This window comes from Anguilla rostrata, chromosome 2 (genome assembly GCF_018555375.3).
Source record: "Anguilla rostrata isolate EN2019 chromosome 2, ASM1855537v3, whole genome shotgun sequence".
Classification (NCBI taxonomy): domain Eukaryota; kingdom Metazoa; phylum Chordata; class Actinopteri; order Anguilliformes; family Anguillidae; genus Anguilla; species Anguilla rostrata.
In genome coordinates, this window is record NC_057934.1 from 11,078,954 (window position 1) to 11,106,342 (window position 27,389).

General features: G+C 43.1%; 3 protein-coding genes across 6 annotated transcripts; 2 read left to right on the plus strand and 1 right to left on the minus strand.

Annotated features, from left to right (window-relative positions):
- The first annotated feature begins 1,053 nt into the window (after nucleotides 1-1,053).
- acta2 (actin alpha 2, smooth muscle) lies at nucleotides 1,054-6,661 on the plus strand. The gene is made up of 9 exons (XM_064319812.1): nucleotides 1,054-1,205; nucleotides 2,735-2,906; nucleotides 3,316-3,444; nucleotides 4,462-4,572; nucleotides 4,867-4,951; nucleotides 5,045-5,206; nucleotides 5,504-5,695; nucleotides 5,934-6,115; nucleotides 6,396-6,661. Exons 2-9 carry the CDS (start codon nucleotides 2,778-2,780, stop codon nucleotides 6,537-6,539), a joined length of 1,134 nt encoding a protein of 377 aa, XP_064175882.1. The 5' UTR covers nucleotides 1,054-1,205; nucleotides 2,735-2,777; the 3' UTR covers nucleotides 6,540-6,661.
- A 1,093-nt stretch (nucleotides 6,662-7,754) lies between these two features.
- On the minus strand, nucleotides 7,755-23,106 carry stambpl1 (STAM binding protein-like 1). Of its 4 annotated transcripts, none has more exons than XM_064319800.1 (12): nucleotides 22,985-23,106; nucleotides 20,907-20,972; nucleotides 17,215-17,321; nucleotides 16,150-16,367; nucleotides 15,663-15,738; nucleotides 14,986-15,081; nucleotides 13,485-13,794; nucleotides 13,000-13,124; nucleotides 12,367-12,504; nucleotides 10,960-11,072; nucleotides 10,434-10,533; nucleotides 7,755-10,163 (listed from the first exon to the last, which is right to left on the minus strand). In XM_064319800.1, exons 3-12 carry the CDS (start codon nucleotides 17,293-17,295, stop codon nucleotides 10,107-10,109), a joined length of 1,314 nt encoding a protein of 437 aa, XP_064175870.1. In that variant the 5' UTR covers nucleotides 17,296-17,321; nucleotides 20,907-20,972; nucleotides 22,985-23,106; the 3' UTR covers nucleotides 7,755-10,106. The 4 variants fall into 4 exon arrangements, with proteins under 4 accessions (XP_064175870.1, XP_064175862.1, XP_064175854.1 ...); XM_064319792.1 differs by having other exon boundaries at nucleotides 22,980-23,080; XM_064319784.1 differs by having other exon boundaries at nucleotides 22,915-23,044.
- A 126-nt stretch (nucleotides 23,107-23,232) lies between these two features.
- On the plus strand, nucleotides 23,233-27,389 carry ankrd22 (ankyrin repeat domain 22). The gene is made up of 5 exons (XM_064319831.1): nucleotides 23,233-23,374; nucleotides 25,502-25,693; nucleotides 26,305-26,412; nucleotides 26,746-26,823; nucleotides 27,260-27,389. Exons 1-5 carry the CDS (start codon nucleotides 23,354-23,356, stop codon nucleotides 27,368-27,370), a joined length of 510 nt encoding a protein of 169 aa, XP_064175901.1. The 5' UTR covers nucleotides 23,233-23,353; the 3' UTR covers nucleotides 27,371-27,389.

The window sequence follows — 27,389 nt, forward strand, 5'->3', positions numbered from 1 at the left end:
CCTGCATTTGCTATTGGATTTGCTGTATTGTGGTTGGTGCATTCTTTCCAAGTGGTCCCCTTCTTACAAAGGCTGAAAGCTTAAAAAAGCATTCAAAGAATAACAGTAAAAGTTATTTATTTATTTATTTTTTAAACACCGCAGCTCTTCATTGTATGAAGAGTTATCATATGTCCATTATTAAACCACTCCCTCTATATGCCCTCACTGAAACCGGGCATATAGATTTCCATAAAGCAGAAGTGTCTTAGTCTATGTATACTCATACAATAAAAAGACAATGACCTTTCATAGTTATGTTGAAAGTGAAATTCTGGAGACCATAAACCAAAAACCAAAAACCAAAAAGTTGTGTCTGCATAGGGGGAAATGAGAGTTTCAAATCAAAGCCAATTTCATGCATATCAAGGCCCAAGATAAATAACAGAATTTCATTCATAAATGTGACGTTTGATGGTGGGCATGGATATTATCAGATGTTTAATGCTACTGTTGTCAGTACAATAAACATTTTGCTCACATTTGAAGCCTTGTGTTATTTTCCTTAATGTAGGCTACACATCTCTTTACATTGTAAATAGTAGAGCCCCCGAAACATCCAATATCTGTCAAATAAAACTGTATTTATTTGCATATCAAACATTGCTATCCAGAGCAGCGCACTTTCCATTAATAGAGCTGCTTAACTACCCAGCTGAGGGGTACCAGGCAATGTCTCACCTGGGAATTGAACCCGCAACCCTTGCATTTCAGGGTCAGCTCCTTGGCACCAGATGTCCTATAACACGCCCTCACGCACAGGTGCCACACCTTTTACCTCGTTTTTCTCCTTCTGGGCGGGCAAGGGGTGTCAGTGAGTTTGAGCATGCGCTGCGAATGGCTCTGCATTTTGTTTATGTTCCTGAAGGGGCGGGGGGTGGGGGGTGGGAGGGGGTTCTGAGATCGCCGGTAGCGGAAGGCCCCTGGAATGCCCCCGCGCACATCAGACAGGGGGCCTCAACGGGCCACCAGGATTGGGCTTTTTTCTGCGACCGGCCCTATAAGGCAGTGCTGTGGTGAGGCTGCGGGCTACCCGAGGCCCCAGCTCCTTGTTTGGGATGTGGGAGGGGGAGGAGGGGGGCAGGAAGCTACATAAGCGCTCCCCTGGAAGATGTGTAGTACACCATCCCCGAGCGGCAAAACCCCCCCGGCCAGGCACTGTCAGGGTAAGTGGGATGCTCTTCAGACACTCCGCTAGCCTCGCTGCCACCGCTAATCTGACACACCCCCATGTGGGCCAGATTAAGGTCATTATACCGCAATTACTGTGTGAATTTTTAACCAGACTGCCAAATATTCTCTCATTGTTTGTGCTTAAGTGATCTGGAATGTGCATGCAAAATGCAAGACAAGTTTGTTGAGGTAATGGTGATGTAGCTTGAGTTTTTTTTTTGTCATGCTGTAAGTCTGTATGTAAATCTGTGAATCTACTGCACATCTGAGTTGCTTGTTTGCCACGAGATTCGTTGGAAATTTCTGAGGTGAATCCTTTGAGGTGTCATTGATGCAGATGCTTGTGTTGATGTGCGCTGCTTCTGTCTCATGATGCGTGACCATATAGCTGGTGCTGAGATTGTTGTTGTTGTTATTTTATTGCAATTCCGTGATCATTTTATGATCTGTTTGGCTACAAGATGCAAGCTGCAAGCTTCATTATGTGAAAAGAGTAAATCCTCTGCCTATCGTGTACTATTTTCCCCGTGCAAGAAACTGAGATTTGCGCTTTGCATTGGCCCAAGTGATTGACAGCCGCTGGGTTATTTTATGTTGGTGATGCTGGCTGTTTAGCTGGGGTGATCCGTGGCGGAGGGCGAGAGAGAGCTGTAGGTGTCAGGGCCAGTCCAGTACTGGCAGTGAGAGGCAGAGAGCGGCCGCTTCTGGGATGTTTGGTCAGGCTGGAGCTCTGGCTCGAGCAGCGCGATTCCTCGGAGTTTTAACGTTTATTACTAAATATGGTTCTCTAGGATTCCTGCTGTGGCTACGCAGCGACTGCCCTCTCCCCTCTCACATCCATCCTCCTTTTTTTTTTTTTTTTTCCTTTTTGGCTGCTGAAGGCAGGCAGGGCCAGGGAAAGAGTGCCGTGCAACCATAGACAGACATCATTCCACATCATTTCCTAATTAGGAAGTTTTCCCAGGATACAACATTCATTCACCAGGGAGCGTAGTACAATCCACTTGATGGCAGCAGCTTACAGAAACAGTTTTTTTTTAACACTGTGTTTTTTATTGTTTCACCTCAAATGGATATGCTTTACTATACCCACATTTAAATGCTTTTGGTCAGTATCTGAATAAGAGAGTATTCAATATGATTTGAGCATAACTAAAAATAAAAATCTAAATTAGGAATATAAATACATTGTTTTTTAATGAAATACTCCACATAAATTGATATAATGGAAGGCTATTATGTATTTTCTTAATAATTTTAGGAATAAATTGCCTTGTAGGTATAATGCCTACAAGGAATATGTTTTTCTTTTTCACTCACTGCTGATTTCTGCATTCAAGGAAAGATGGGTGTGGTCCCTGCACAAGAAGCAATACATGTAGACACACACGCACACACACACACACACACACACATCCACTCACATAACACATACACACACACACACACACACACACACAGAGGTTCATGCACTATGCCAGTCTGGGACTACGATGGCTAACACCCAGCGCTCTGCTCACAGTGATTGTTTCCCGTCTGAGTGAGGAAGGCAAAGAGAAGCAGCAATGTGTGACGATGAAGAGAGCACCGCCCTCGTGTGTGACAACGGCTCCGGTCTGTGTAAGGCAGGCTTCGCCGGGGATGACGCCCCCAGGGCAGTGTTCCCCTCCATCGTGGGTCGTCCCAGGCACCAGGTGAGGAAGCCTAGAGCCGGGTAATCATGGCATGGTGTGGGTTAACTTTTGACCTTTGTACATTTCAATGCAACAAAGTTGAAAAAAAAAAACATTTTACTTTTTCATCAACAGAAACATCCTTCGATCATATAATTCTTCTTATCATATAAATCTTTTTGATCATCTACAGTTTGCAGTCACCTTATTTCTCACTTCAGCATTTTAAAGGGATATATCTTTAACCAAACTCGCATTAATCACATTGAGGTTTTATAGTCAGCCCTTACAATCATTCAAAAAAAAAAAAAAAAAATATATATATATATATATATGCCACTGCATTTGTGTTGGGCTGTAGTAACATTCACCACACACTGCAGTTGGCGTCAGATGGACTAACCCTCATCCCATATTTATCTCCTAAAAGGGCGTGATGGTGGGAATGGGCCAGAAGGACAGTTACGTTGGAGACGAGGCACAGAGTAAGAGAGGTATCCTGACTCTGAAGTACCCCATTGAGCACGGCATCATTACCAACTGGGACGACATGGAAAAGGTGAGGAGTCGGGATGGCCGGGTCACTGCTCTGCACACTTTCAGTTTGAGTTTAAGAAGCAGAGTCCTCACACCAAAGCACAGTGAGAGAGAGAGAGAGAGAGAGAGAGAGAGAGAGAGAGACGAGGGTGGGGGGGTAGAGAGAGAGAGAGAGAGACTAGGGTAGGGGCGTAGAGAGAGAGAGAGAGAGAGACGAGGGGAGAGGGGGGGTAGAGAGAGAGAGAGGGAGAGAGAGAGAGAGAGAGAAAGATAAATGCTATATTTTTGTTATGTTCTTCACACCTTTTTACACTATGTGAATATCATTATTATTATTATTATTGAGGTTATTGTTATTGTTATCCTTATAGTGTTGTGGGCCATACTTGTCGCATGTTGTATATGTGGTTTCCATTCCTCTGTGTATTGTATGTGTTGCTTTGGCACTATGGCTGTAGTTGCCCTGCCAATAAAGGAAACCGAAATTGAAATTGAAAGAGAGAGAGAGAGAGAGAGAGAGAGAGAGGCGGGGGGGGGGGCATAGGAATTTTCTCAAAAGAAATCAGTGGGGAAGTTAGGCAGAACAGCACGATAGGAAATAAATGAGTAAATGCATGAGTTAAATGTACAGTTAACATAGATATTTGTGCCAAGGGATTATGACGCACCATTGCCCTCATTTAACTTCAGCAAAGGCCATGAGCTGTTGTGTCATGAACCAGCTTACTCCGGAACGAGCACCATGTGATTAAGAGCTCTGGTGACTAAGAGTGAACACACAGCATAACCGCTTCCAAGAACAGATAGTCATGCCTCAGCAGATGGCCTTACAGATGGTACAACCTAGTTATCTTTTTACCTCTTTAATATTTATGCCAGTATTACACAATATTTTGATGTTGAGTTCTGCAAAGCCCTCTGCTACTATTCTATTGTGGAATGGCAGTAATAATGTAAATTCAGTTGGGTCAAATGCCTAACACGATAGGTTGTTGTAGCTGTGTGATTGATGGGTTTGCTTGTTCGGGCTGCTCTTTAGATCTGGCATCATTCCTTCTACAATGAGCTCCGTGTGGCCCCCGAAGAGCACCCCACTCTGCTGACTGAAGCCCCCTTAAATCCGAAAGCCAACAGGGAGAAGATGACACAGGTGATGTGAACACACAGGTCCTCAGCAAAGAATTCTGGGAATTCAGTCAAAGCACAATGATTCTGTGAACTGAATTGTCACCTGAATCAAAAGTATTGAAATTTCATAATGAACAGAATTAGGGTTTTGAGAGATATAATACGTTTAAAACATTATTAATGAGTAAAGCATCATGTATGGCTGGATGAACCATTCACAAAGTTGCATTCTCAGCTATAATGAAATGGTGGGGCTGTATGTACCATCTACCCATTTCTACACATTGATTGAGACAAGATGTTTTCCCTGCTTTAGATCATGTTTGAGACCTTCAACGTGCCAGCCATGTATGTGGCTATCCAGGCAGTGCTGTCCCTCTACGCTTCTGGCCGCACCACAGGTGAGTTCCCCTACACCTCTACAGTAGTGCCCTCACGTCACACCGGATGTTCGGAGGGGCGCATAAAATCCACTGCTTTCTCTTCTTTGGCAGGCATTGTCCTGGACTCCGGTGATGGTGTTACCCACAACGTGCCCATTTACGAGGGCTACGCCCTGCCCCACGCCATCATGCGCTTGGATCTGGCTGGCCGCGATCTCACAGACTACCTCATGAAGATCCTGACCGAACGGGGCTACTCCTTCGTCACAACTGGTGGGTGGAGCCGAGACCTGAGTGGGCGGAGCACTGCGGAGCCAGGGACCGGCAGCGGCTTAGGGCTGTAGATTCTCCGCTAGTTGTGACATCATAGGTTTCTAACTCTGGACAGTTTAAAATGATAATTATGCTCCTGCCGATTTCCACCGCTGGAATTCCTCTGCTTTCCCTTGTGTCCTGTTTGTATAGTACAAGTATGCTAGGGACTTTCCAGTAGATCGTTCCATCTCAGGCACTCCTCCATATGCAGTCATGTTCTGTGTTTACCTCACTGCTCAATTCTGCCATCTGCAGCTGAAAGAGAAATCGTCCGTGACATCAAGGAGAAGCTGTGCTACGTCGCCCTGGATTTTGAGAATGAGATGGCCACCGCTGCCTCCTCCTCCTCTCTGGAGAAGAGCTACGAGCTTCCCGATGGGCAGGTCATCACCATTGGCAATGAGAGGTTCCGCTGCCCCGAGACCCTCTTCCAGCCATCCTTCATCGGTACCTTACCACACCCCCCCCCCCCCCCGTCTGTGTGCCTTTATACACATTCATACAGCAGTAATAACCCGTCGAATGGAATTTTATCATTGGCCATTGTGATTAAATGCAAGACATGCATTTTTTCCTGGGCTACTCCTGATTCTTTGACAAACAGATCAACATAAACTTGTCACATTTTCTTCTCCGTTCATGTTCATTTCTTCAGAATGTTGTAACCAACTCTTGTGACCCCCAGGTATGGAATCAGCTGGCATTCATGAAACCACCTACAACAGCATCATGAAGTGCGACATTGACATCCGCAAGGACCTCTACGCAAACAATGTCCTGTCTGGAGGCACCACCATGTATCCTGGGATTGCTGACAGAATGCAGAAGGAGATCACTGCTTTGGCCCCCAGCACCATGAAGATCAAGGTACGTCTTAAAGCCTCTTAAAGGAAGACCATCTGTAAACCTGGATAGGGCATGTGTCAGAAAACATTCAAAGGGTTTTGTGGAAATTTTTGATATTTTCCAATGCTCTTTAGAAGTCTACTCAGGTGTTAGTCAAAAATAACTCTTTCTAATGTATCAGGAAGAGACAGTCCTGAAGATGTTTCTCACATAGTGCTTGTATTTGTAAAGAAAAAAACAGCTGTTTTCCATAGTAGTTTACCTTTCACCTGACTATCTATGACCTCCTGTGCATTCCTAGATCATCGCACCCCCCGAGCGCAAGTACTCTGTCTGGATAGGAGGCTCCATCCTGGCCTCCCTCTCCACCTTCCAGCAGATGTGGATCAGCAAGCAGGAGTACGATGAAGCTGGCCCTTCCATTGTTCATCGCAAATGTTTCTAAAGCCCCCCCCAAAACCCCACTGTGTCGCTCTTTTGCCTGTAAACTGTGAATGTATCTTTTTTCCTTCTTTCGTTCCTTCTTTGCACTGCCAACTACTGAGCGAATGGTTTGTTTTTGTTTTGTTTTTTCTTTTTCAGAACGAATAAGGCTTGAATGTTATGCTGTTGCTAACAGCTGAGGAAGTTCTGTACTGAACGTTTAAGGGTTTCATCATGCTCCCAAACTTGTACTTTGTCTTCACCTGTTGCAAGAGCATTGCTCACAGTCTCCCTCTTGTGTTCGGATACAGTAAGACGCCCCTGGACTTTGCAAGTCTCGCATGTGTTCAATCACCGCTGTATGCTTTCAGTTACAGATTTTAAAGATGGTTACATTGTGAACACTCCAGGAAGGAATAAAGCTCTTCAAAAAAACCTTCGCTTTTGTCTAACATATTTCATATGTCTTCCATTTAAATAGCTTTCAGCACACTACAGCCACAACATTAAATAATGCTGAAACGCGTTTGCTGAAATCCTTGTTTTTAAACGTGTTCTTGACAAAGTAAAGGCAAAGCATTCCTGTCAGGGAAGCCATTGTGCTAGTCTGCTTTTTTAAAATGTATTATGGAGTAGCCACAGTACTGAACACACACAGTCCATCTCGCTGTTCCCACCACTAACAGCAACATAAGCGATGACACATTTGAAAACACAAACCCCTCTATGCCATTACAAGGCCAATCATTTAATTAGCAAGCTGCTCTTCTCCCTTTTTCCAGCATTACCGCCTGCCTCTTCACAGGCTGTTAGTATTATTCCCGTTTGAGTGGCAGAATTCAAGGCACTCGGGCACACTGAAATTTCACTCTTTCCCCACTGTAATTACACTGCATTCATGCCTACACGCAAGTGAAGGAAATGTCACTGTGAATGAAGTGAAGTGCCCTGTCCCAGATTCCAGACTGACTAGCTCTACAATTGTCATCCATTTTGAATATGTGCTGTGCCTACCTACCAGCACATTGTCAGCTGACAGCAGGCAGAATTACCATAGGCCGTTATCAAACTCCTATTACAACTCTGTGCTAAGTATGCCACGCACAAAAGAGGCAGAGAAACTTCAGATATCGCCTTACAACTAATAATCACCGCGTATGCAGGAAGTTGCCAGGCAACAAAGATCAGGGTCCCTGACACACTTTCAAGCACGCTTTAAAATGACAAGACAAGGAGGCAAAGTTTAAGTTATCCTTTATTATTAAAACAGCAGAGGAAACAAGTGAATCATGGCCGTGAATCCACTTCAATCTTGACTCTCGTTCAGTTTTCTCTTTCACGTGATGCAACGTCAATAGTGGAGTGCGTGTTTCGGCTGCACCACCGAGCTGACTACGGCAGCAGTAAAATGGCACACCACACGACCAGGGGAAGAAAAAAACAAACACGGGCAAGAGGTCACATTCTGGAGCGCTGGGCAGGGGGCTGTGAGCACTGGGTAGGCCTGGCACTGCTCTCAGGATCTCTAACCAGCTCTAACGGTGAAAATGGCCGCCTCTTTTCAGCGAGGGCGGAGACGCGATTCAGTGCTATCAGGGCGTTAAAAAGGTAGGTTTCATACCTGAGCTGCGTGTGTGCTGAGGGCCTTGTGCCAACGGCAAAAAACTCCTCCACTGTAAGGCGTATTCGGGTTCTTTGCTTGTGACATTCTAAGCACTTTGGTTTAGTCTCCACATCCTAAACAAGCCACTCTCCAGGCTATTTTTGTTTCCGTTTTTTCGCCTCCTACTCATATCATGAGAAGGTCAACATCTCCGCGTCGAGCATCAAGTGAATCACACAAAATAGCGCATTCAAATTCATAATGTACAACATACAGCTGCCCAAAAGCATCTTATCAGAGACAACGAACGACAATATAAAAACATCCAAAACCAAAAAATATAAAGTTATAAAATGATTTAGTTTGTACATTTTTGTATAATGTTAGCTAGATAACTTCATTTTGCTTTTTTGTTGTTTTTTTCTCAATAGGACACACACCCATTGACAAAATCCTTCAAACCTCTGCATGGAAACTGAGTATTAGTATTATAATGAAATTCTAGTTAGTCTTGCTTCTTACACATATGACATGGGCTGTACCCGCAGGAAAGCAGAAGAGAAAATCCTCTGGATTCTTTGAGGATTTGGTCTCAATCTGTGTAGTGAAGTATCTTGAATTTGGGGTCTATACGGTGAGCTCTCTTCACCTCTAACTTCTACACGGACAGGGTAGGGAGCCATTTTGGAATGAGGTTATGGTGAATGCCACAAGGTTGTTTCCTTCAGCAGCTTCAGGTAGGTTGACAATACGGAAGCTACCTCTGCAAGATCGATCCTCTTGCATCACCGCTGGGTGGATTGATTAACAGGATGTTCATCCTTTGCGTCAGATCTCAGTTTTATAAGTCCTTTGCTTTAGCACAACCTTCAGCTTGAATGATGCCCAAGCGGATGTAAAACTGTGACTCAATGAATACACACTGCTCCTTCAAAGCCATTTCAATCATGGTACCCAGGTCGCCCTTGCTGTTGGCGGATTTTTTTTCTGGCATTTTGGGATGTTTTACTACTTCTTATAATATTTCAGTTACCATCAGTTCAGAACGGGATTGTGGCATTACACAACAGTTGGACAATACGGAAAGATATTTTTGTAGGATAGTTAGCATAAAAATGGGAAAAGTGAGCAAGAACAGTAGTGCTACGGTGCCATTCTGCTTCCCGGTTACGTGAAACAATAACCATTCTGCTTCTCCTCATTCCCGGGGACACAGCCCATGTGCCGACACTATACTCTGATCATTTATGCATTAGGCCAGGGCTGCCCAACCCTGTTACTGGAGATCTACAGTCCTGCAGGTTTTCACTCAAACGCTCATTTGACACACCTGATTCTACTAATTAGTAGCTCAATGAGCTCTCTTGCTATTGAATGAGGTGTGCTTTGTTAGGGTTGGAGTGAAACCATACAGGACGTTAAAACTTCAGGAACAGGCCTGGGCAGCCCTGCATTAGGCAATGATAAGAATTACCAAAATCCTGATATAGTAGCATTGGTTTATTTCACATTTAAAATTAGTATCTTTAAAAAAAAATTAAAAGATCTCTTCATTTATGTAAGGCAAGCCATTTTTGTCTTCCTTTAAATCCCTGATATAGCTATTCGTGCTAAATCTTTTATTTTTTGCATCCCCTATCAAATCTAATGTGCAGGTCCCCAAAGATGACCTTGGGAAAGAGTAACTTCAAACTCCCCTCTGCCATGATAGAGAGAACAAGCCACTAAAACCAAAGCCAATGACAATATAGAGGGGAGGGAAAGGAAAGCAAGGGAACACCACCATTTTTAGCAACTCCATACAGCAGCTTCACAATGAACGTTCACATCATCCGGCGCAGGAAAGCGACATCGATTCACAGTACCTTTTCTTTAAAAAATAAATAAATACAAAAAAAAGCCTTCAAGTGAACGAGGATATAAATAAAAAAACTCTGGTCTGTGAGGGTGGGCGTGTCAGCGGACGGGCGCTTCCTCCCGAAACTGTCACCTGAGGTCCAGCACCACTGTTTTCATGTCCTTCACCACGACGTGCCGGCAGACCTGCAAACACAGGGAACACGGTCTATCACACACACACTGTGACCGTCGACCCTCACACGCACACAGCCGAGCCACACCCAGCCGCCCAGTGCCACGCGGGGCAGCGCTCTTGGCCAGGACTCAATCAATATTTGACTTTGACTCGTGAATTCTATCTAAACTTTGACTCGTGAATAAAAGCGCCCGTTTTTTGTTTTTTGTTTCCTCTCCACAAAACAAGCGTTGACGGGGCCTCGGCTCCTGTTACAGTTCACGTCGTCGAGCGCTTACACTGAACAATGGGGGGTCCTTGGAGTGTGGGTGAAAGCCCTTCATTCGACAGCCAGCCACCTCTCCCATGCCTGAGCTAGTCAATCTGAAGACCCCGGTGCTGAAAGAAACACACAATACACCGTATAATAAAGAAGCAGTAGTAACAAGTGGGGGGGGGGGGCAAAATAAATTTCATATCTCGTATGAAGAGCTGTTCATTATAGAAAATTGCCATCTGTTGTCCTTTAGATTTGTTCTAAGATCTGCATTACTTGAATGACCTGCAAATAGGAAATAGGAGCACGAGCTATTTTTCTTTCAGAGTGATTCCCAAGTATTCCCTGTCTTGACAGATTTATTTCTCTGAATTTGACTTTTGGACTATTCCTGAAACCACAACGCACGGCAGTTGTCAGTAATCTGAACCTGAGGTGCACCGCGCGGTGCTAAAGGTCGGCGTTGTTTGAGCAGTCCATCAGGAACTGCTCTGGGCTCTGCAGAGCCGGTCTGTTCAGGGACGGCGGGCGACGCAGGTCAGACTCACTCGTTGTGCTTCGGAGAGCACACAATGGCTAAGGCCTCAGGCAGCATCAGCTGGTACGAGCAGTGAGTGTGGAGATCCACACTGGAGAGGAAGGCCGTCTGCGTGGGATGTGTCTGCAAACCACAGGGGGGAGGGGCGGGGAGGGGGTCAGATTTCAGCAGAAAGTACACCGGCAGCGGCATACATCCAAACTACGCCTCACCAGCGGCGCCTCTCAATAATCGAGTGTTCATCGGGGTACCAGAGGACGGTAATAACCTAAATGCTGTATCCGCTAAAGACTGCTGCCGCAGTGAATGTTTAACAAATAACAGCACAGCTCCTGAAAAGATTTGACTATGCAAACACAGGAAAAACCCGTAATAGAAGGCCACAACACCTACGCTACATTCTACAGACAAAACAGTCTCCTTTTTCCGGCCTGGGCAGCCTAAAACCATGTACTTTCAAGCATGATTCACAGAAAGGAAAGTCCTAAAAACTTTGATGATAGTGATGACACACTGTCAGTGGTAGACAGACAGGGTTTCAGGTCAGAGCTATTCTAACCACTTGTCAATGACTCACTGCAAATCTGTGGTAAAACAGTGACTTCTGCAATATTAGCCTTCGCTATCTTGCAGTTGCTGCAGATAGTGTAGACAGTCTAACATGAATCTTTCATATAGGAAAGATCACATAATGAAATGAGGCACATTGAAGTTATAGCTTTGTTGAAACAAATCTGTCAAAGACAGTTAGCAACATTTGACCCAGAAGAGATTAAAAAGGAGATATCGAGATAAACAGATAGCTAACCTTTTATGATATTAATGTTAATGCAATGAAGTGAGTAGAGTACACTACTACCAGATTATAATTATCATTATGGAGAATTAAGAGAATGTATGAAGTAGCTTTTAGCAACAATGAAAAAGCTACATCTGCGGTGTTCAAATCTCCATGGTCAAAGTATAACAACAAGTACTTGCTGCTACGAAATCAAGTAAGCTACTTTGAGCTCTGCGTTTTGCTAAACAAACTGGTGTTTTGGGATGCATTGTGATCCTGTTATGCAAACGACGTTGAGTCGCTACGTCACATTTACACAACACAAAGGCCAGATCAGAGGTGCTGATCATTCATCTATCTCCAATGTAATAACAAAGGTTACTTAATAATGGCAGTGAATTGTTGAAGGTGATAGCATTCTCACTCAACTGAAGGCCACTCGGATTAGCCGGCAAGGTTTAGCTAATCACCTCCCTCACACATCAATGCGAAAGAGGTTAGAGTGACTGTAAGTTTGGTCAGGGGGAGGAGCCTGCTGCCTGCCCAAGGTGGATCTTGGCCAAGGAGCCTTGAATCCAGATGCTAAGTCTCAGAAAGAGATATTAAGAGCCTAGAGCTAGAGGAGACGGGACTAACATGAATCCAGCCCAGGGTCAAGAGGTCGTGTTGGTCCTGGAACCCAAACAGCTCCTCCACGTTTTCCATGTCGCAGTAGTCGGGGCCGGCCGATTGTTTGGGCACGATAACGTGGGTCAGCACAAACTCGTTATGGGTCTACGAAACAACAACAAAGGAAACAACAGCGGCAGAGTTTTGGTTTTCCGTTTGAACACCCCCCCCCTTACTCCACCTTACCCTGTGGATCTGTATGCCATTCTGCAGTGTGTATTACACAGCATAGAGAGAAAGTTTCCTAGCCCCAGCCATCCGAAAACACACGATACACTCACATAGTGCACGACCCTCCCCCGAACACATGCTATTTTATTACCTTTATTATGAGCAGAGGCAGCAGTCGTCATAGTGGTCTAAGAAATGCAAATCAATCCAAAACAAAAACCACCCTCTCTGCTCTGACCTAACGTTCTATAAATAACAGACACGCACAGGCTGTCTACCTCCTACCCCCACAGAACTAAGCAATGACTGTTCGGAAATTACATGATATCACATATTCTAAAATCACACAAGAGGAGCATAAAGAGGAATGAAGCTTCTGGAATATTCCTCAAAGATAAGTTTTTTCTGTTATTTTTAAATTTTTTTTACCAGTTTTCCACAGAGAACGCCACAGGTCTCAATCCCTCTGGCTGTATTAGTGTCTGCCAGTAGTAGAAACTTGTAGGTGAGGTCCCTGGGAATAACTACACGCCTGAGTCCGTCCACAGGCTGACCTATGGAGACACACAAAACCATGTTGCGTCTTTAAAATACAGGCTTGGTTATAAATACAGACTGTCCACAAGGGCTTCTAGAGCCTTTCTCTTGAAAGTTCCAAGCAATGTGTCGTGGCCACTTGTCACAACTTTTACATCTAAGAAACAATTCGAGAGAATTTTAGAAAATCAGAAAATCCCCAGGGAGCGTACTGATTGGTTAAACAGTGCAGACAGCCAGAGACCGTTAAACATACAAGTTGTATATGTACATTACTGATAAACACTAAGGTTAATGTTTAAAATTTGTTTGGAAAACACAAAATGAAGGGTAAAAAGTGTCCCTGCAGGTAGCCTGCTTGCCAGACCAGCACTCACTCTGTATAGCGCCCAGCGTAGCGGGCGGCTTGTTGACAGGGACAGACTGAGATCGATTGTTGCGGCTGGGATTGAGGCAAACGTGGTTTTTGGGAGGCTGAGTCAAGCAGGACCCATCGGTTTGTTCGGGCACTTTCGGGATGGCCTCCTCCTTCCGGTTGGCCAGCTCCTGTCTGCGCAGCTGGTCCTCGAAGTAACGGAACTGCTCGGACTCGATCTGCATCCTGCGCAGCTGCGCCACGCGCTGCCGCTCCTCCTCCAGCAGGGACAGCCTCTGCAGCTGCTGGCCACAGCCCTCTGCGGCCTGGCTCTGCACACAGACATACTGCTGTCAATCTGCTGGCCCAGAGCTTCAGGCTCACTCTGCTTCATTCAAACTAACACTGTCAATCTGCTGGCCCAGAGCTTCAGGCTCACTCTGCTTCATTCAAACCAACACTGTCAATCTGCTGGCCCAGAGCTTCAGAATCACTCTGCTTCATTCAATCATTCAAACTAACACTGTTAATCTGCTGGTCCAGAGCTTCAGACTCACTCTGCTTCATTCAAACTAACACTGTCAATCTGCTGGCCCAGAGCTTCAGAATCACTCTGCTTCATTCAATCATTCAAACTAACACTGTTAATCTGCTGGCCCAGAGCTTCAGACTCACTCTGCTTCATTCAAACTAACACTGTCATTCTGCTGGCCCAGAGCTTCAGAATCACTCTGCTCATTCAATCATTCAAACTAACACTGTAATCTGCTGGCCAGAGCTTCAGACTCACTCTGCTTCATTCAAACTAACACTGTCAATCTGCTGGCCCAGAGCTTCAGAATCACTCTGCTTCATTCAATCATTCAAACTAACACTGTTAATCTGCTGGCCCAGAGCTTCAGACTCACTCTGCTTCATTCAAACTAACACTATCAATCTGCTGGTCCAGAGCTTCAGACTCACTCTGCTTCATTCAAACTAACACTGTCAATCTGCTGGCCCAGAGCTTCGGACTCACTCTGCTTCATTCAAACTAACACTGTTAATCTGCTGGTCCAGAGCTTCGGACTCACTCTGCTTCATTCAATCATTCAAACTAACACTGTTAATCTGCTGGTCCAGAGCTTCAGAATCACTCTGCTTCATTCAAACCAACACTGTTAATCTGCTGGTCCAGAGCTTCAGACTCACTCAGCTTCATTCAAACCAACAGTGTTAATCTGCTGTTTTGATCGAAGGCAGATTTCCTCTGCCTTCGATCAGAATTCGATCACACACCATTATCTTTTGCTCAACAGCTAATACAGCACATTGCAACTGAACACATTTTTGTAAACACTTATGAAAACTTCATCAAACTTAAATGGAAAAATATTCCAACACAGGCCTTAGTTAGACCTAAAGAAGTCTTTCATTAATTTGCAATCACCTAATATTGAGCAGGTGCAGCACTAACACCCATTTTAGCTGCAAGCCCTGCAAGTAATTCAATTTGGACATGATGGAAATTCAAGAGTACGCACCTGATTCTTCAGATACTCTGTGTGTTCTTTGTTGTATTTCTCCTGAAGAAGCTTCTTCAAATGATCTTTGCATGGAAAAGCGACATCTTGTAATTTCTAAGAAAACCAGAGACAAACATATGAGAAGAAATAGGTGAGACTTCTCAGCAACAGAGTTTCATTATTTTTTCTCAGCAAGCTCACAGTGGCTCAGATGGTCAAATTAGTAATAACAGCAGGTATTATTTTTGGATACACAATGCAAATTCATGTATAAGTTCAACCTTTTCAAGCACGACATATGTAATAAAATAAAAAAACGGTGACATTCAGGCATTAAAGCTGCGAATGCAATTTGGTGTGAGGAAGTTTAATTTGATGCTGTGTTTCCACTAAGTTTAGAACAGAATTTTAATCACGGTCTCTTAGCTGTACTGTCCTGTCATGACCTGTCGTGACCAGCCAGCCAGAACACAGGCTTTCTCTCACACTAATCCATGTGTAATCTTTGGCGTAAATGGTGACACACTTAATTTGGCACAAGTGCACAGGCAACATCAGACTAAACAAGAAGAAGGTGCAGCAGAAAATCAATACTTTCAGTGCAGTACCCACGCCCCCCAACCACCTGTCGCTGGATGGCCTGATTTAGCAAAATGCTAATAAGATTCCCGTCATACTGAAGAGCAGTGGCTTACCTTCATTATAACCTGCTTCTCAGGAACACTGCAGTGCTGGTAGTCCCTGTGGGTAGGGAGTTTCTCCACAAATAGCCTGGAAAAAGAATAGCATCCTGTATTCAGATTTTAATATGGACTGCCCCCTTTCAACTCCCAATTCAAGTGATCATGGTTTCCAACTAAGTCATGTTTTTCCAGTGAGGTACAACTCTAGGACTACATGAGTAATGAATTTGAGTCTCACTAGATAAAAAATACAAGAAGTATTGTAACTTGTTTCATTTCACCACATTAAACGCCGAGGCAAACTACTAAGCAGAAGAAAATTTTATTGTGGCCAATTACAGGTAAATCATAGGTAGTCCTGGTCCTAACTGTGGTCCTAATTTTCATGAAAATGTCAATAGTTTACAAATGCAGCTAGGTCTGTATTAGATAAAAATGGGAACCATTATTTGATATCACTGAGTAACAATAGCTGGACTCCCCCAGCCATGGGCCTTACGTGATGAACTTGTTATAGAGGACGTAGGCGTTCTCCAGGCTGCCCTCCTCCAGGTAGATGGAGGCCATGCGCTCCATCTCCACGCCCGAGCGGAAGTACCGGCGGGGCGTGATGTCCTCGTTGATCTCGATGCTGCAGCCCATCTTGCTCAAGGCGCGGATGCGCTCCACCGCCGAGAGGCTGACATCAGTGTGGTCCGGCTCTGCCGCCAACTTCTTCTGCAGGGAGGGAGGAGAGAGCGGACGGGGGGAAAGAAGAGAGGGGAAGAGGGAGGCAGAAAGGGGAAGAGAGAGAGAGAGAGAGAGGAGAGGGTAAGAGAGAGAGAGTAAGAGAGGGAGGAACAGAGAGAGGGAAAGGGGGAGGGGGGCGAAACTCATCACAACCGTTGCATGCACTCTCTTGCCCTCTTCCTGTCCCTCAACCCAGCCCCCCCGGATGTCATACGACGGCTGCACCTCAAGAGCTCTGTTCATCTCCCCCCCGGGCCTCTGAGGCAAATAGGGCCGGTTCGGAAAAAGAAAAAAAAAAAAAAACATCCCACACTTCGAGTCAGCTCCAGCCCTCGTTCGACACATACTAATGAACAAACAGTGCCCCTGTGTCAGGTTACTAAGGAACGCGGGAGCCTCATTATCATTCTACAGCACTGGAGGAACAGGAAGGGGACTTGCTGAGGCATTGGCCCTCGTGGTAGGCGGTCATAACCAGAGTACAATTCAAACGCCAAAAAAATACAAAAAAGACAGCAGGGATTTGCAACACTGAGACATGGGGGAGCAGTCATCGACATGCAAAACGATGGGCTTTCACTGAGGCGGTGATGAGTACTCTCTTTATAATCTATTCATCAAAGAGGGTAATGGAGTCCGGAGGCCTTCACAACCAGACCGCTCTTTCCTACGCCACCACTGAGAAGTGTGAGTGAGTGCCCAGCTGTACTGGGAATACTAATAGGAGTGACTCAGAGAACACCACCACCACCAACATACCCACCCACATCCCCCCTCCCCCTCGCCCCTCTTCCCCCTACTCCCCAGTGCCCTCGGGCACAGCGGGGCTCCTCACCAGCGCGCTGAAGCTGAGGCCCTGCTCCATGTTGACCCTGGACTGCAGGCCGGGGGGATCCGATCTTCCCCAAGCGTCCATCTGTCATCTCCCACAACGGTCCAATGCTAGTGGAAATGCACAATCACGTGAGCACACAATGAGATCAATAGACCCCCCCTCCCCCCTCCCCCCCTGCCCATCCTAAAACAAAAGGCTCATCACTACCACAATGTACCCACTGAGAGCTTCCCGGATCGGGGCAAGAGATGATCGGGGAGCTCGAATTGGTGGAACACCACAAACATGAACTTGCTACACACATGCTACCTGTTAGCCTGATTCTCTTATCAACAGCAACGTTGTTTTCAAGGCAGTATAATACACACATTAACCTTAAATGTGATTGCTAAATACAAGCAACCCAAGAATGTAGTAGGCTAGAATATGACGAAAGTGATGTCACAGGTTGCATTAAAAAAACGTGCTACAGTTGCTATGACAGCTTGTATCCAGGGAGTGAAATATGATGACTCATGAGTATCTTTTTGTCTGGATGAAAAGGCGATGGAAGCCTTGACTATTACTGTAGAAGGGGGCTGAGCTAGATCACACAGTCTATTCCTCAGTAATTTGCTGCTTTTTTTACAATGATGTATCCAGTCCCTGCTTGAACATTTCTTTAACCACACAGAAAGAAAAAAAGATTTCTCTTTTGTTTTCATGGTGGACAGCTAGGCATATATTCTGGTAGGTGTTACAGTAGCAGCTCGAATCAAATGAGGCAGGATTACACTGTAAGGAAAGCGTGTAAGGATAATGCACAGAGAAGGCGCAATTCAGAGCTTGAGAAACTGTAATTGTGCCGTAAAGCATGCAGACATGCAGCAAGATTGCATACGCAGTTTGCATAGACCAACATGGTTAACATGTATAACTGATTTAGTACATACAAAATATATAGCTCCTCCCTCTACTGCCATCTAACCCTCTGAGATAACATTTTGAGTAGCCCCACACTGCTCAAACAGAATTACTTGCCAGAATGTCACTATGAATGGGTTGTTATATGCATAGATTCGTGAATGGAAGAACAAACAATGAGAGCATTATACCCATGCAAATACAACATTTTGGTATTTAAAAAAAAGAGTATTTGAGTATTTTTATCCTGTAGTTCAAAAATTCCTGATATTTTCAAACAATTGGTGTTTAGTGTACTTGTGGTCATGTGGGTATTATGAATGTATTATCTCAAGGTTTTCATGCAAAAATAAAACAAGTGACACATAATGCTAGAGTATAATGACTCTCTATGTAATCAAGCTGTTTTGGCTTGCATGTTGACTTGTATGCATGGAGTCATTTTACATATTCATGTAAACTATCTATTTTGGAAGGTTAATCTAAAAAAAACACTTAATCTATGCCCAGATAATCTAGAGTTATAAAATGTTGAACAGGCACTGCAGTCCTCTAAACTTAATTGCGGAAGAGCCACCTCCTTCAAACATACATTTACCCAACATTTATTCAAAAGATAGAAAAGCAGAGTAATGCAAAAGAAAAGGTGCCTGTATATTCAGCTGGGCTCATTGTATTGGCACCTTTACAGTGGATGTTGATTCCTGTATTCAAGATTAAAACTCAATCTTTCCCAGTAGGGGACTTGATTCATTCTCAGAATAAGCTAACAGTAGCCTAACTCTTGTCACGAGCTGTGCTATGTGCTTCCAAAGTGTTCTGACTAAACTGTTTACTTACACACCACATTGTTTTCTGAAGTAATATTGCATTAGACTACTGCTACATTATTTCACCAATACTCTATTATGAAATCATATTCCCTGATTTTAGGCCATGATACAGTAGCAGCTGGCCAGCCCGAAAACCAATCTCATCTCTCAAACAAGGTCATTAGCGCTGCAAGGTAATTACATAGCTGCAGTGAAGGAAAACAAGTACTGCGAGAATAAAGGACAACAGGTTTATCACATTTCCACCCATGGCCACCTCCAAGCACATAACCAGTGCCAGTGCTGAATTCCTAACTACACAACATGCCTTTCCAGTTCAAAAGTACAAGCTGGCAAATAAAGGATCACATCCCAAACAAATGTATGACAACAAGCCAACTTAATGTATGTCTGTTGACATATGAAGATTCTGAAATTGCCTAATCAAAAACTACCCCTACCTTACTAATATTATAATATTTTGTTTTTGACACCATACATCCAATCAATCAAGGGCAAAAAAAACACAGGATGTGGGAGAACTACTGTAACGTGTAATGTGAAACCATTCAATGACATTTTTTATGTTTGATGGAGGGGAACATTGCCTACTTGCTGAAGTACACATATCCTTCCTGTCACAAGTTTTAGGGAGAGCAGTTTGGCGACATACCTCAAGTATCATGTCAGAACCTTACAGCACTCCACCCATGGCTTTTAAAAAGCAGGCTTTTAAAAGTAGCATGCAGTCTCTTCTCTTTACCTCTGTATGCCAAAGCTAGTAAGGAACCAATCTAAAACTTTAACGGCTGCAATCACATGTTTCCTCCTGATGTACCTTCAAGTCATTAACCAGTGTTAAAAGACAAACTTTGAAAAGAAAAAACAGGAGTCTTGCTTTTAGTCTCTAAAATGAATACAATTTTGTAGCAGTTGTAGACGTGTCCACATATAAGTCCACTAGGCATTTCAAGGCACATCTTTACAATACTGATATCATACGGTTCTCAGATAAGACGTAACTGCTTGAAGGAGCCCAGATATCAGTATTGCCCTGGCGCCATTCAAAGATTCGCCATAAACAATATCACCTGTGATTTCAAAGGTTCATTTTATCATTAATGTATAACTCATTAATGTGCTATATCAAATAGCCCAAGCACAAAGCAACTACTCTGCAATGTTGAGCCAGCACTGTACAATAAATGGGCGTGGGATTTTCCAAGTCTTTCAACACAGAAATAGCCAAAACTATCTTAACTGTTTTTATTTTTCAATGCATACTACAATGTACTAATGTTAACATTATCATCGTTTTAGATTACATAAACTGTTATGCGTGTTTTCCTCATGGCGGGTGACATAGCCTATGTCCAGTTACAGTAACATTCAACACTCTCTTCATTTTATTCAAATAAAATGGCAAAACTTATCGAGGTGACTTTCACTTCTTACTTACAGGCTATTTTTAAAAAGCATGCTTCCTCTGTGCCTTGGTTTCAATTCAAAATAACCCTCGTTTCACAACGGGAAATTAAGTAAAACAATAGCTAATGAAATAAATTAATGCAGCCCATGCATGACTTAAATGTGTGGAAAATGGACATCATTGTGCAACATTCCCCAGTAGGCTACGTTATGGAAGACAGCTCAAACAGAGATGCTAAATAGCCTATATAGGACTTAAATGTTGTCTTCAGATAATTATACATATTCCCGCAATTAGTGCTCACCTGGAATGTATAGTGTACATTCTCGAATCGGTGACTCCAGTCTGTGATTGTAGTCCGATTATAATAATTCTAATTGACAAAAATACATTCCTTCCAGAAGGCGTTTTTAACAATATCAACCAACGATCTGACAATATAAAAGCAAACTACGCGCTGCTTCGCATGTTGACACAAATGCTGTAAAGACCAAACGTCCAGTTTGTTTATCCTTCTAATTGTGATTAAAATAAATGAAAATGCTTACCGGTTATTCACCCGAATCTGCTGCTTGTCCCATGCCTAGCATCCGTACCGTCACATGTAGCACATGCTAGAATACAATGCAAAAAAGGAAACTCGTGTCAATAATAGGCACTGTTCTCTTACATCCAAACCTCGCGTTTTTTGCTTTTGTGCTTCATAAAACCATTGTTCGAAATGAAAAGGGAATCGGAGAGCGAAACTTTACTAGTGATAAAATGGCTGAAAGCTGCCTTTCAAGCCGAATATCCTATAAGGAGGTAGACATTACCAAACCTCCCAATGAAATCAGCGCAACAGCAACAGTGCATCAATATAGGGATGTGCCAGATTAGGGGGGAGGGGTTGTAAATCCACTGTACTAATCGACAACAGCATGCACAGTACAGCTGTGGCAACGTTTTTTTAATCCCCTAAAATTCATACTGCTGTGACAGCATAAGCGCTCGACTCACTGCTGTAAACCACCGAGCCATGATGAACACCACAACCTAATGCAACAATACAGATAGGCTACCACAGACAGGACTAGAATAAACACCCATTCAATTATGCCACAAATGTAAAAACAATAAATAAATAAAATAAAATAGAAGAGCGTTTATCAAGACCGAACAAAATTGAGGTCTATATCGCAGATCTTCAGATCGACAGTCCGTGTAGCCGATTCAGCATAGGACTACAAACCAGCGTCTTTTTATTATGAGCCTACCATTGTTATGGAAACGCATGATATGTAGTTGATAATTGTGGTGTACATTTGAAGCACAGAGCCTACTGCAAAATATACCCTAAGGTAAGTGACTGCGCTGCTTCATGTGATTTTCCCGACGCTTCCAAAATTATCCTGGTTTTGTATTTTTAAATACCAAGATATTAGCCTATATGATACAGATCTGTCACTGTGTAATGCTTTCACTAGAGGGCGCACAATGTCATTCAGCGCAAATGGGCACAGTTTCATTTGCTAGGTGCACAAACCCGTTAGCGTCAACAATTGTAGTGAAAAAGTAAATGAAATGACCGCAAAATGGGATGACCATTAGGCATTCCTGTATCGGTTGTTGTGCATGTGTCGTGTGATAACGGTTCCGCGGTCTGCCCTTTCATAAATTAAATGGAAGGGTTTCGTGTCTCGGTCAAATTCCAGAGCAGCCCGCGGTACGCAGAAGGCTATTATTGACACCTTGTGGCTGTTTTTCATATGGTCCTTTGGAAAACCCGAGCATGGATCACTGGTATTAAGACCACGGGAAACGTAAACTGGAAATTTTTCTCCAGTCTTTGGTCGGCTATATTTGAACTCACCAGCACAGGCGTAGACTGTGCCTAGTTTTAATTATAAATGAAGCCTATTCCTGAATTGAGGTATACCAAGATGAGCTTAAAATGTTACTAAACGAAAACAAATAATCGATAACATTAGCCTATTTGAGAAGTAGACTAGGCAAGAAAGACCCCAGATATTTGATTTAGGTTTCTTTCGTTCTTGACCAAGACGATGCGTGGTCTGTCTTGGCATCATCCTGGCCGAGAAGATTTGTGAAAAAAACATAGGTGGTCAGAATAGGAGATCATTGGCATACATACAAGACCTACAGGTGCAGTTTGTGCAGATGTCGGCCTAAGCGTAAGCCGATATATAGCCTACTTACCCTTTAAGATGTAGCCTAAGATCACAAATAGCCTATGTGATTTGAATGTCCTGAACTGAACATTGTACGGCTGATGTAACAATCACTACTGGAAATTGACAGCAATGACTGAATAGGCTATAACCTACAAGTTGTACTGGCCTACAGAAGTTGTACTCAACAGTTAGGCAAGTGCGCTGATTCGGACCCCTGAATCTTTAGCCTACCCCTAACTTTTTGTTGTGGTTGAAATCGGGGTTTGCAATGCAGTAGCAACATAATAGGCTATCATTTCATGCCATAATTATCTGTTATTGCATTCAAATATACAACAGTGTTATTTTAGGTAGGCCTACTACAAACGTGGCACAAACATACCTACGCTACAACTGGGAAAAACTCCTCCCCAGTGCATAGGTGCGTTGCGCCACATTCTGTTTTACCTCACCGAACACTTCATGCTGTTTCTTGCTAGTCGTAACATGCTCGAATAGGGCTACATAATCGAAAACTCAGGTGCGATTCAGTTGTTCAGTAGAAGCAGCCTGTATCCTCCGAACAGAATGTACCTGAAAATGAACGATTTCACTCCAGTGACTCACAATTAAACCCAACGAAAGCCACACCCTCACAGGGCTGGTCGGTAAATATACCCCAACTGTTATATCAAATACTGAAGGTGAGTCTCCGAAACATCTCCGGTGTGGGAAAGTTGGGATTTTGCCTATCTGAGTTCTCAAAGTTCACGAAAAATAAAAAAACTGGACGGATCCCTCGCTTGTGAAGTCAAGGTTTACAGAAGAGCCCTAAACAAGACATGGGGATATTATATTCGGAGGTATTGTATTTATGGTTTTGCATTTATCCTGAAATTGGTTTTAAAAGTCATTTGAAAAATACCACTGGTACACGATATAATTGTGTTTTCTTGTACATGATGAATAGTAAATATAGCTATAGCCTACAGTTGGTGACAAAAAAACTTTTTTTATGAAGGAAAGTGTACTACCTCTGAATGAACGAATTTGTAGATGTCGTGTGAATACTTGTTTTATTTTAGTAAGACATCTAGAGCCTTCTAATGGCTACATATTAAAGCAGTTAATTTCTAACTACGTTGTGCAGGCTAGGCTACTGACTCGACGCACCGGTATAACGAGATTCCAGGGACAGAACGAGCTAGGTGGGAAGAGAAGTTGAACTACAATGGAAAATTTGAATGATTTATTGTAAGATAGAAAAACAATTTTGTGTATTTGTATTATATATCGATAGTAAAGGTGTACAGGTTAGGCAGTTGAAGCGAGAGTTAACAGGACTGTCACGTTATGACATTCGTGAATTATGATGGGTAAGATGTTAGGTGTAATCAGGTTAAGGGCATGCTAAGCTTGGTGCCGTTATTTAATAGAATATACTAGACGTGGTCATGACTTCTCTGTGATTAACGCGTTTAATTGAATGCTTTTATATTAAGAAATGTATTTGTTGAACTACTTTTACATGGCCATCCTTGTTTGTTAACAACACTGACAGTATCTATTCATGGTTTTGGTTTCATGTTTCTGTTAGCCAAATTTTAACAGGAAAATAAACACGGTCAATTGGTAAACATGGTTACCAATACCGATTTCCCTTGAATGCTACAATTCCCTTGTTGGTTCAATATTTGCCCCATTACCGTTCTCAGATTCTGCAATTAGAAACAAACGTGGACATGTCTTTTTATTTAAATTCACCAGCACTTATTTTGTTTGGTCTTTGACAGTTGCACTTTCGTAAATTGGAGCTTGCTGTCCTATTTCACACAACGTTTCTTGCATAAGCCAGTGAAGAATTCACATGTGGAAACTTGTTGGACCAAAATAGATAGATGGTTCTGTACTGTGTGCCAGACACCAGGTGTCAGGTGTAATTCTTGAAAGATGGGCCTGCAGCCCTGCACCCTGGCCAATTAAGCAGCCTGGCTCTGAAATACTGATAACAGAACCGGTTACTCTGCGTGTCTTATCTTGAATATTTTTAAGCTCACTTTTAAACTACATTTTCAGAAAGAGAAAAGTATCTCTCACATGCATTTCCCCCCTTAAGGTGTGGACATTACTTGTTTAGCTGATAAAGCTAGAACTCTGTAAAACTTTAATTTTGTCCCTGCGTCTCTCTATTGTCCAGTGTTTTTCATCTGTCTACCCATTTTGAATTCTGTATAACCTGGTTTCACTCAGACGGGACAGTTACTGCTCATAATCTGTTAAGGTGTGCAGAAATTGCATTGCCCGAAGCCCTCATGTGGCTTACAGACATGTTTTTCACAAATCAAAAATGTTTTCAATAATGTTTCAATTTCCAGTCAGACTGGACTGTTTATGTATGTAATTTGCCTGTCTGTTAGTCCTCAAGCGTGTCTACCACACTCAGTATGGTCACAAGACAGGGTTTTTACTGAACCTTTTACAGAATTGCTTATCTCAAAATTTTTATACTTATTTTGAATGAATTACTTTGTATGTACATTATGCATATAGATGTACACATACATGTAAATATAATAACTTACAAGAAAGGTCTATTACTTTTAATCCTTGAAACTGTGTGGATGCTTTAAGCGGAAGAGTACAGTAACTGTGGCCTTACAGATTGATGTATTCAAGGACATTCATTCAGTGAGAGCTTTGTTTTACTATAGGTTCTGAAAGGAAACTTGTTTAATCCAGGACAATTTGAAGGTAGTAGAGGCACTGCTTAGTTACAGAAGACAATGGACAAAAAATACTTTCTGTATAACCCTTGGTATTGCGCATGAATTTCCCATGGAACACATGCATTCCTAAATAAAGGTTTCTATATAGGGTTGCTGCATATCTTGACTCCTATGTGGGTCATCTCAGGATCCAACAGCATATGAAGTGCAGCCTTAGCATTCCTTTAAGGTAACGGCATTCCACGGCGCTCTTCTTATCCCTAGCCCATTTGCCAGGCCGCTTACGAAGACGACATCCACCAGGTGTATCGCCTCCTGGTCTCGGACGCCAGGAAAATCGACGCTCAAGATGAAAGTACTGGAGACACTCCACTCATCGCTGCCTGCAGGAGGGGGAGCGAAAGGCTAGCCAAGTATCTTCTGGACCAGAATGCAGACGTGACGATTCGAAACAAGGTGCTCGAGCGATGCCATGCCCTCAGTCGTCTTGTGAAATCAGTTAGCAGTAAATCGTCAGCTTGAGTGTTTGGCGGTTCTATACATTTAAACCAATTTATTCAGTTACATGGAGGATAGGAGCAGTTACGCTAATGAGCACTTTCAGGCCTCTCTGTAGGGGATAAAACTCATGGTTGTTTCATAGGCAACGACACATTTAAAAACCATACCTGAACAAGACCAAAGACAAACTCATTGTCTGTATATGAGTTTTACAGCATTTGAATGTAGATGGATCTTAGTCTGCAGTATAAAATTAACTGGCGGACCGTTCACTAAAACTGACATGGCCTTTTGTGGTTCTTGTGCTGTCCGTGGCTCTTTAAATATCAAATATCTTTAAATGACTACTGATTTTAGTTTTTCCCCTTATTTTAAAGCAAGTGCACTGGCGTTATTTATGATACCAAAATGTCGGTTGACATTGGACATGTTTTCTCCCCAACACAGATGAGCTCAGAAGCCCAGGACGTCTTAGCACATGCTAATGAGAGAGCTGCAGGGCTGAATCAAGATGATTCACCCATGAAGCGTGTGATCCTAAATTTGGCGTGTTTTCTCTTTCACAGAAACAGAGGACATGCTTGCACTACGTCGCACGGAGAACGTTCTCTTTCCTGGACTACCTGATGATTGCTATTCTTATGCCAATTCTACTAATTGGCTACTTGATAATGGTAGGCTTTCTTTTGATTGGTGATGCTAGTGTCAGAATTTTAAAAGGTTTTTGCCTCAGGTGTTTCCAAGGAAATGCTGAGGGGATTCTGCTTACTCCTGTGAGCACACTTGAGCAAAGATGCATAGGCTGCAGCCTCCAGACGTTCTATTGACGTGACAGATTTTATTTACGCACCCGAGACTTACACCGTGTTAAAAAATGTAGCTTTCTAGCTTTGCAGCAAGCCATTGCTCATACAAGCCTTTGCCTCAACATTAAGCAGTTGAAGAAAATGTCCGTTCAGCAGTTTGAAATTTGTACAGTTGAATATACATTTCTGCTGTTCCAACAGGAGGAAAAGCAAAGAAAGACCACTAATTTAATGAAGACGATTTTGAGCAGTAAAGTGGATATTGATGCTGTAGACAACGTAAGTCCTCAACGCAAAGTCAATTATACACATATTTCTTCTTTTTTTTTCATTATAAGGGGGGGGTGGTGTAGTGGACGGTGATTCGCAAATGTAACAGATTCCTAGCTATTTATGGGATATTTTCTGTTGGTAAAAATAAACAAACAGGTGTAAAAGCTAGGCGTGTGGCTTAACGCCTGAGGTAACAAGGGGGAGGGTTGTTTTGAGTTATATAGGAGAAATCGTATTCTCTCCTCATCCCTGGTCAATTGATGCCCTGTCCATGTAGATTATCATATGGGGAACAAAAAAATAGACAAGCAAATTGAGAGGTTAGGCTAGTCTCTAGCCCTCAAGGTGGGACTCCATGCAGGAGTGCTGATGCTTCCTCCATTGTATTGTATTGAGTATTGTTCCTCCATTGACTTGATTTGTGTGGGTTTATGCTTTACAGAAAGGGAACACTGCAATTCATTACGCCTGCCAGAGGAGGAGTCACCGGCTCATGGCTTTGTTGCTGGAGAAAAATGCAGATATTTCCATAAAAAACAAGGTAGGTTTTTAATTATTCTCTCACATTACTC

Coding starts and splice junctions, on each gene's coding strand:
- stambpl1 (XM_064319800.1), bottom strand. CDS start 17,295: ATGGACGCTTGGGGAAGATCGGATCCCCCCGGCCTGCAGTCCAGGGTC. Junction 13,795..14,985: donor CAGAGTATCTGAAGAATCAG/GTGCGTACTCTT, acceptor GTCTGTGTGCAG/AGCCAGGCCGCAGAGGGCTG. Junction 11,073..12,366: donor TGACCCTGGGCTGGATTCAT/GTTAGTCCCGTC, acceptor TGTGGTTTGCAG/ACACATCCCACGCAGACGGC.
- acta2 (XM_064319812.1), top strand. CDS start 2,778: ATGTGTGACGATGAAGAGAGCACCGCCCTCGTGTGTGACAACGGCTCC. Junction 3,445..4,461: donor ACTGGGACGACATGGAAAAG/GTGAGGAGTCGG, acceptor GCTGCTCTTTAG/ATCTGGCATCATTCCTTCTA. Junction 5,696..5,933: donor CTTCCAGCCATCCTTCATCG/GTACCTTACCAC, acceptor TGTGACCCCCAG/GTATGGAATCAGCTGGCATT.
- ankrd22 (XM_064319831.1), top strand. CDS start 23,354: ATGGGGATATTATATTCGGAG. Junction 23,375..25,501: donor TGGGGATATTATATTCGGAG/GTATTGTATTTA, acceptor TCTTATCCCTAG/CCCATTTGCCAGGCCGCTTA. Junction 26,413..26,745: donor TAATTGGCTACTTGATAATG/GTAGGCTTTCTT, acceptor CTGTTCCAACAG/GAGGAAAAGCAAAGAAAGAC.